The following is a 9,325-nucleotide window of genomic DNA, read 5'->3' on the forward strand; positions in this document are numbered from 1 at the left end:
GGTCAGTGTAGTTTCACTCGTTCACCAGGGGACTTCTATTACAGTAGTATTACATTATTTTATGGTTTGACTGTATTTGAAGTCTATGAGTGGTCTATGATCTAGAAATATGACGTTGACTCTCCATGTATAAATGTCTATATTATTCTATTCTATATAAATGTTGTGAGAGTGTCTCCATACAGATTCACTCAAACTATCTAGTAACAGCAGTCCGATGTGGACTTGATTCTATATTACGATAGCAAGCAGGAGCAAGCATTGATACGCAGAATTTGCTGGTGTGTGTGTGTGTGTCTGTGTGTATGTATGTGTTAGTGGTTTGAGGAGAAGCAGCAAAAGTTTGAGAACCTGGACATCCAGCTAAGAAAACTCCACTGCAGCCTGGACTCCCTAGTCTGTCACCGCAAAGGTCTGTTACTCTACACATACAGTCTGTTACTCTACACATACAGTCTGTTACTCTACACATACAGTCTGTTACTCTACACATACAGTCTGTTACTCTACACATACAGTCTGTTACTCTACACATACAGTCTGTTACTCTACACATACAGTCTGTTACTCTACACATACAGTCTGTTACTCTACACATACAGTCTGTTACTCTACACATACAGTCTGTTACTCTACACATACAGGCTGTTACTCTACACATACAGTCTGTTACTCTCCACATACAGTCTGTTACTCTACACATACAGTCTGTTACTCTACACATACAGTCTGTTACTCTACACATACAGTCTGTTACTCTACACATACAGTCTGTTACTCTACACCAGTGGAGGCTTCTCCATTGAGGAGAGGGAGGAAGATCCTCCCTAACATTGTTGAGAATAAAAAATGTAGATTGCCCAGACTATTGTAATGAATTAATGCCCTTAAATATGACTACTTTATTGCCTTTGAATATATAATGTTCGTTTCCCTGGGTAAAGGGACATTAGCACCCCCTATCGCCTATTGACAATTACTTCAGGGAGGAACGTCCTCCCTTCGCCGCCGTCCACTCCCATTCATTTTCCCGAAAGTACTGGCGGCCGGTGGATAACATGGGTTTCAATGGGAGAGAGGAGGAAAATCCTCCTCTGAGTGGGTGGGACCTTAAGGGGTCTGATTCGCGCAAAAATCTATCCGTCTGCGCTATGAACCAATAAGCAGGATCCCTGGATGTTGAGCAGTGTTGCCAGATTGGTCAGATTTCCCACCCAATTGGGCTACTTTTAACCATGTTAGGCTGGAAAGATCATCATTGGGCGGGAAATCTGCCCAATCTGGCAACGCTGTCGATAGCAAACCCGGTCTGCATTGCCGCGGTGTTCAGTCTGAAAGACGCAGAGCAAGTGAAATCTGCGATAGCGCGATCCTAAATGCACAATGGAAACATTGGAAACGGAGGACATTGTTAACGTCTTATTACAAAAAGCATTCCATTCATTCAGTTACAGTGCTAAGTTAGCGACCAAAGAAAGAGGTAGACCACTTCCCAAAATCAAGGTCACCAGAAGTAATGGCAACGTCAGTGTTGTGAGTGCTACATGGTTTGCTAGGTACGCATGACTTTCTGGTAGCATTACAAGCAATTGTAACTGAAAATAAACATAGCTAAATAACTTCAGTCAGTGAGGGCAAAAATAGGCCCAATGATAGGCCCAGATTTTTGGATTTACTTTTACAAATCATTAGTAGGCCTGATTTGACTAATATGCTTTGCATCCTTTCCTTCTCAAATTACAGTGATGCCACTGGTGGCTTTGTATACATTTTGTTCACATAACTCCCTCCCTGCTATTTTGTAGTTCACCAAAACACCCTGAAACAACTTGAGTCTCACATTCTTATGCCACCATACACCAACAGTGCAAGCAGGCCAATGGCAACCAAGCGCGCAGTCCTTCCTCCCTCACTTTAAAAACCACCAGCCGCCACTGCTCTACACATACAGTCTGTTACTCTACACATACAGTCTGTTACTCTACACATACAGTCTGTTACTCTACACATACAGTCTGTTACTCTACACATACAGTCTGTTACTCTAGAGCAGATAAGATGTATTACAATTAGTGGCGGGCCGTTATCGGCGTTAACGGCTGCGTTAACGCGAAACTTTTATCGCGCGATAAAATTAAATATCGCCGTTAATCTATTTTCACTTCCTTGTTCGGACCCATCACGTGACTGAACTAACCAATCAGAAGCTAGAATTTAGACTGAGGTAAACCTGAGGGAATCAGAGAGGCAGATTCAACAGAATATCCTGTCTGTTAAATATGTAAACATGTAAATATGTAATAATTGTGTAACATAAATATGTAAATGATTAACTGACTAAAAATTGTAAGTACATTTCTAGCAAATGAACTCTAAATTATGTTAATTTATTCTACAACTTTCAAATATTTAACTTCTAAACCTTACATTATTATGGATTATTACACGGCTCTTCTCAATGCTGTAGACTGCTCCATTCACTTGCATGGGCCTTCCCAACGTTCAGCTGTCAATTATTTTTGTTTATGCTCCGTTCACTTGCATGGGCACTTCACAACTTCCGGCGGTGAATTATATTTGATAAATCACCATTGCCCAGTATAATTGAAAAAGTAATCTATGCCCACCACTAATTACAATATAGTAGAATATGTATTTTTACTCTAGAGAAGATAAGATATATCACTTTAGAGCTCTGGTGTCTGTTGCTCTGGTGTCTGTTGCTCTGGTGTCTGTTGCTCTGGTCTAGGGCCTCAGGGTTTCTGTTGCTCTGGTGTCTGTTGCTCTGGTCTAGGGCCTCAGGGTGTCTGTTGCTCTGGTGTCTGTTGCTCTGGTCTAGGGCCTCAGGGTGTCTGTTGCTCTGGTGTCTGTTGCTCTGGTGTCTGTTGCTCTGGTCTAGGGCCTCAGGGTGTCTGTTGCTCTGGTGTCTGTTGCTCTGGTCTAGGGCCTCACGGTGTCTGTTGCTCTGGTCTAGGGCCTCACGGTGTCTGTTGCTCTGGTGTCTGTTGCTCTGGTGTCTGTTGCTCTGGTCTAGGGCCTCACGGTGTCTGTTGCTCTGGTGTCTGTTGCTTTGGTCTAGGGCCTCACTGTGTCTGTTGCTCTGGTGTCTGTTGCTCTGGTCTAGGGCCTCACGGTGTCTGTTGCTCTGGTGTCTGTTGCTCTGGTGTCTGTTGCTCTGGTCTAGGGCCTCACGGTGTCTGTTGCTCTGGTGTCTGTTGCTCTGGTCTAAGGCCTCATGGTGTCTGTTGCTCTGGTGTCTGTTGCTCTGGTCTAGGGCCTCAGGGTGTCTGTTGCTCTGGTGTCTGTTGCTCTGGTGTCTGTTGCTTTGGTCTAGGGCCTCACGGTGCCTGTTGCTCTGGTGTCTGTTGCTCTGGTCTAGGGCCTCACGGTGTCTGTTGCTCTGGTGTCTGTTGCTCTGGTCTAGGGCTTCACGGTGTCCTGTTGCTCTGGTGTCTGTTGCTCTGGTCTAGGGCCTCAGGGTGTCTGTTGCTCTGGTGTCTGTTGCTCTGGTGTCTGTTGCTCTGGTGTCTGTTGCTCTGGTCTAGGGCCTCAGGGTGTCTGTTGCTCTGGTGTCTGTTGCTCTGGTCTAGGGCCTCACAGTGTCTGTTGCTCTGGTCTAGGGCCTCAGGGTGTCTGTTGCTCTGGTGTCTGTTGCTCTGGTGTCTGTTGCTCTGGTCTAGGGCCTCAGGGTGTCTGTTGCTCTGGTGTCTGTTGCTCTGGTGTCTGTTGCTCTGGTGTCTGTTGCTCTGGTCTAGGGCCTCACGGTGTCTGTTGCTCTGGTCTAGGGCCTCACGGTGTCTGTTGCTCTGGTGTCTGTTTCTCTGGTCTAGGGCCTCAGGGTGTCTGTTGCTCTGGTGTCTGTTGCTCTGGTCTAGGGCCTCACGGTGTCTGTTGCTCTGGTGTCTGTTGCTCTGGTGTCTGTTGCTCTGGTCTAGGGCCTCAGGGTGTCTGTTGCTCTGGTGTCTGTTGCTCTGGTGTCTGTTGCTCTGGTCTACGGCCTCAGGGTGTCTGTTGCTCTGGTGTCTGTTGCTCTGGTCTAGGGCCTCACGGTGTCTGTTGCTCTGGTCTAGGGCCTCACGGTGTCTGTTGCTCTGGTGTCTGTTGCTCTGGTCTAGGGCCTCACGGTGTCTGTTGCTCTGGTGTCTGTTGCTCTGGTCTAGGGCCTCAGGGTGTCTGTTGCTCTGGTATCTGTTGCTCTGGTCTAGGGCCTCACGGTGTCTGTTGCTCTGGTGTCTGTTGCTCTCTTTCCGTCCGTCAGAGCTGTCCGTGAACACCGCCCTGTTTGCCAAGTCGGCGGCGATGCTGGGGAACAGCGAGGACCACACGGCGCTGTCGCGGGCGCTGTCCCAGCTGGCCGAGGTGGAGGAGAAGGTGGAGCAGCTCCACCAGGACCAGGCCGGCGCAGACTTCTACCTGCTGGCCGAGCTGCTGGCCGACTACATCCGACTCATCGGCTCCGTCAAGGTAGAGAGAGAGAGAGAGAGAGAGAGAGAGAGAGAGAGAGAGAGAGAGAGAGAGAGAGAGAGAGAGAGAGAGAGAGAGAGAGAGAGAGAGAGAGAGAGAGAGAGAGAGAGAGAGAGAGAGAGAGAGAGAGAGAGAGAGAGAGAGAGAGAGAGAGAGAGAGAGAGAGAGAGAGAGAGAGAGAGAGAGAGAGAGAGAGAGAATGGGCAACGTGCGGCCCGCATCCTCACTCAGTCAGGGCCGCACATAATAAAAAAATAATAATAAAAATAATAATTGATCGAGTTACAGAAAACTCGGTCAAGAAAGATGAGAAGAATTCATAGAATTCGAAGGCAAACCCATGCGTCTAGTTTGCTTAGAAGCGATATCAGTCATTAAAGATATCCACTTAAGTCTCCACTACAACTACTACAACTGCTTGTTGGGTTTGAGTTCATTGAGTTGTTGCACTTAATGTTGGGCCACTGTTTTTCAGTTTTTTGACTTCATTGAATGATGATGTGTGTGAGCCCTTTGCACTGATAAAAATACTGACCATTCATGTGGCTGTTTGAGCATGGAAAACATGAAATTAATGTATGTTGGTTAAATTAACATACCGCACATAGGTTATGATTCTGGATGATTTTTTAGGTAGTGGCCATCCCCAAAATGCACCAGAATACAGGAAATCATATCCACAAAATTCAAAATTGTGTAGCTTCTCTCAGCTCACGTTTAGTTGAAGTGCACAGTCACTTGGCCCTCCGATGGTTATGATGAAGGATTGTGGCCCTCTTTATCATGAAAGGTGCCCATCCCTGCTGTAGAGCCTCACGGTGTGTGTGTGTGTGTGTGTGTGTGTGTGTGTGTGTGTGTGTGTGTGTGTGTGTGTGTGTGTGTGTGTGTGTGTGTGTGTGTGTGTGTGTGTGTGTGTGTGTGTGTGTGTGTGTAGGGGGTGTTCGACCAGCGGGTCAGGCTCTGGCAGAGGCTCCAGGACAGTCTTCTGCTACTGCAGAAGAAGCGTGACGCCGAAGCTAAGCTACATGCTAACAAACCAGAGAAGCTACAGCAGGCCCGTGATGACATCAGAGAGGTAAACGCACACACACTCACACACTACAGCAGTACACACACACTGGTACACAGGACCATGCAGAGAGAGAGAGAGAGAGAGAGCTGATGAAGGTCAGGTGTACAGACAAAGAGACAGACAAAGCTCCTGTTATGCTCCAGTAGTTTGAGGTGTTTTCTAGAAATATCTCATTATAGAAATATATATTTATTTCACTATATACCCTACACCGCTTCCCTGAGAAGGGACGACATTTATTAGTCTGTTGAAGCTGTCAAAACACAGCTCTGCCATCACACACACACACACACACACACACACACACACACACACACACACACACACACACACACACACACACACACACACACACACACACACACACACACACACACACACACACACACACACACACACCTCCTCCAAACTCTGCAGTGTGTGTGTGTCGCTGTGTGTAGCAGAGTGTGTAGCAGAGTGTGTGTAGCAGAGTGTGTAGCAGAGTGTGTGTAGCGGGGCTAATAGCCGTCAGAAGCCTCACAGGCGGGCGGGCAGTAGAGTTACAACACAACATTTATTCTGAGGAGCAGAGTTTTGTTCACTTGTCAGAGATGTTGTTTCTGACTCTGAACCTTGACAACGGCCTGAGGCTTTCTGGGATCCAGGGTGTAGTTCTTCTGTGATCCAGGGTGTAGCACATCTCTGATCCAGGGTCTAGTTCTTCTGTGATCCAGGGTGTAGTTCATCTGTGATCCAGGGTGTAGTTCATCTGTGATCCAGGGTGTAGTTCTTCTGTGATCCAGGGTGTAGATCATCTGTGATCCAGGGTGTAGTTCATCTGTGATCCAGGGTGTAGTTCTTCTGTGATCCAGGGTGTAGTTCTTCTGTGATCCAGGGTGTAGTTCTTCTGTGATCCAGGTTGTAGATCTTCTGTGATCCAGGTTGTAGTTCATCTGTGATCCAGGTGGTAGTTATTCTGTGATCCAGGTTGTAGTTCTTCTGTGATCCAGGTTGTAGTTCTTCTGTGATCCAGGGTGTAGTTCATCTGTGATCCAGGTTGTAGATCTTCTGTGATCCAGTTTGTAGTTCATCTGTGATCCAGGTTGTAGTTCTTCTGTGATCCAGGTTGTATTTCTTCTTTGATCCAGGTTGTAGTTCTTCTGTGATCCAGGTTGCAGTTCTTCTGTGATCCAGGTTGTAGTTCTTCTGTGATCCAGATTGTAGTTCTTCAGGTTTCATGTCATGACATTCATACATTTCTAAGCTCAATCAGTTTTACGGTTTATATTTGGAACACGACCCGCAAAGAAATGCGGACACTTGGTAACACAACACTCGAGGTAACACAACTCTAGAGGTAACACAACTCTAGAGGTAACACAACACTAGAGGTAACACAACACTAGAGGTAACACAACACTAGAGGTAACACAACACTAGAGGTAACACAACACAGAGGTAAAACAACACTCATGTAAATGGTAACTCAGAGGTAACTCATGGTAACTCAGAGGTAACTCAGAGGTAACTCAACTGAGCTGAACGCTGATGAGCTGAGTAACGGAATCCTCTAGTGACTGAAGACGAATGAGGCTGTGGGGGTCTGAGGCTGTGGGGGTCTGAGGCTGTGGGGGCCTGAGGCTGTTGAGGCTGTGGGGGTCTGAGGCTGTGGAGGCCTGAGGCTGTGGGGGCCCGTGGCTGTGGGGGTCTGAGGCTGTGGGGGTCTGAGGCTGTGGGGGTCTGAGGCTGTGGGGGTCTGAGGCTGTGGGGGTCTGAGGCTGTGGGGGTCTGAGGCTGTGGGGGCCCTAACCCCAGCCTGCGGGGGCCATAACCCCAGCCTGCGGGGGCCCTAACCCCAGCCTGCGGGGGCCCTAACCCCAGCCTGCGGGCCCCGCGCTCCCTGGGCTCTGTCAGGGGAACATCCTTCATGGAGCACGATGAGTTCTTTGCCTTTCTGACGAGCTCTGCTGGACTGGACGCCTCTTTATCATTTAGACTTTAAGCTTTTTATTGCCTTAAAATATTGTTGCTTCCCCCCCCTCCCATGCCTTCAACCAGGAAACCGAAGAGGTAGGACCTACCTGTCTGTCTGTCTACCTGTCCGTCTGTCTACCGGTCTGTCTATCAACCTGTCTGTCTACCCGTCTGTCTGTGTCATTGTTTAAGCCCCAAAGTTATTTTTTTCAGCTTTTTATTTATTTATTAGCTGCTTTGTTCTTTTTAAATATGGACTTATTTCTTAAAAGGTGAGCTGAGGTCAAGTTAAGGGAGTCTCCCTGAAGTCCTGAGTAGAAGCTAAGGGAGTCTAGTGTCCCTGAAACCTAAGGAGAGGCTAAGGGAGTCTAGTGTCCCTTAAGTCCCGAGGAGAGGCTGAGGTGTACCGACCAGTGTATGAACGTTGACCTCTGACCTCTCGGTGACGTCAGCGCCACCGAGAGGCTAGAGCAGGTATCACGAACATACACACAGGTACATACACACGGGTACATACACACGGGTACATACACACAGGTACATAAACACAGGTACATACACACAGGTACATACACACAGGTACATACACATAGGTAGATAAACACAGGTAGATAAACACAGGTACATAAACACAGGTACCTACTCACAGGTACATACTCACAGGTACATACTCACAGGTACATTAACACAGGTACATTAACACAGGTACATACTCACAGGTACCGACGCTGTGTGGAGGTCCGTGTGGCCAGCTGTTCTGCTTCTGGGACCCGCATTCTAACGCCACGGTGTACGCGAAATTTCATATCCAAGACAGCTCATACCGAAGCTCTGAGCTTCTTCCTTCATTCTGACTGCTTTGTCTCTTCTGTGTTTTTTTTTCAGCTGGAAGGGAAGGTGCAGCAAGGAGAGAGAGACTTTGAACAAATCTCTAAAACCATTCGTAAGGAGCTGTTCAGGTTTGAGGTCAGTGAAGGTGTCGGTGTGTTATTCTGGTGGTTTGGTCTAAGGTGTATTGTAGTAGGCCAATATAACCATTACTACCAACTAGGGGTGTGACGAGGTGTATTGTAGTAGGTGTATTGTCTAAGGTGTATTGTAGTAGGCCAATATAACCATTACTACCAACTAGGGGTGTGACGAGGTGTATTGTAGTAGGTGTATTGTAGTAGGTGTATTGTCTAAGGTGTATTGTAGTAGGCCAATATAACCATTACTACCAACTAGGGGTATGACGAGATCTCGTGCCACGAGATCTCGTGAGATTAAACTCGACGATATTACCCGTCGGGTTAAAAATCTGTCTCACGAGATTTGTGAGCTATCCAAACTTCTATTTGTGGCCTGTAGGGGCAGTAATGCGCCTTTGCTACGTCCAGAATGACGTCGGAAAATACCCGTATTACCGTCAAAGATGCCCCCGCCACTTTTAAATCATTTGTTTGGCAACATTTTGGGTACCCGGCGGAAATGATGAATGGCAGTAGAGTGACTGATAAGACACGGACAATACCAAGTTGTCAGTGACATACTTGGTCAGACTCTGTTTGCACTATTTGCACTCTGTATTGACGGAGTAGAACTTTGATTTGGTTTTGCACATAATATTGTTTGCACTTGAAAAAAAGAGAATTATTTAATTTATTTTACATAAACTTTTATACATTTTAGTTTTAGTTTGAATTTCATGCATGTAAAGAGTTATAATAAAACATTTCAAAATGCATGTGCAACTCGGTTAAATAAAAGTCTGTTGGTCCAGTCATATATTTTGTCATTGTAGTTATCTAAAAATCTTGTCTCGTCTCATTCTCGTGAACCGAATATCGTGTCTCG

At 46.7% G+C, this 9,325-nt stretch overlaps 1 protein-coding gene across 2 annotated transcripts in view; it reads left to right on the top strand.

The window, feature by feature from the left end:
* Window positions 1–9,308, top strand: part of snx2 (sorting nexin 2) — a 23,294-nt gene extending 13,986 nt beyond the window's left edge. For both annotated transcript variants that reach the window (XM_056602490.1, XM_056602491.1), the window contains 4 exons: window positions 319–412; window positions 4,259–4,464; window positions 5,399–5,539; window positions 8,375–9,308. In XM_056602490.1, the coding sequence (XP_056458465.1) occupies window positions 319–412; window positions 4,259–4,464; window positions 5,399–5,539; window positions 8,375–8,548 (615 nt within the window). In that variant the 3' untranslated portion in view covers window positions 8,549–9,308. The remainder of the gene's footprint in view (window positions 1–318; window positions 413–4,258; window positions 4,465–5,398; window positions 5,540–8,374) is intronic.
* Window positions 9,309–9,325: the final 17 nt, after the last annotated feature.

The sequence above is a fragment of the Gadus chalcogrammus genome, chromosome 11 (genome assembly GCF_026213295.1).
Source record: "Gadus chalcogrammus isolate NIFS_2021 chromosome 11, NIFS_Gcha_1.0, whole genome shotgun sequence".
In the NCBI taxonomy this organism is placed as follows: Eukaryota; Metazoa; Chordata; class Actinopteri; order Gadiformes; family Gadidae; genus Gadus; species Gadus chalcogrammus.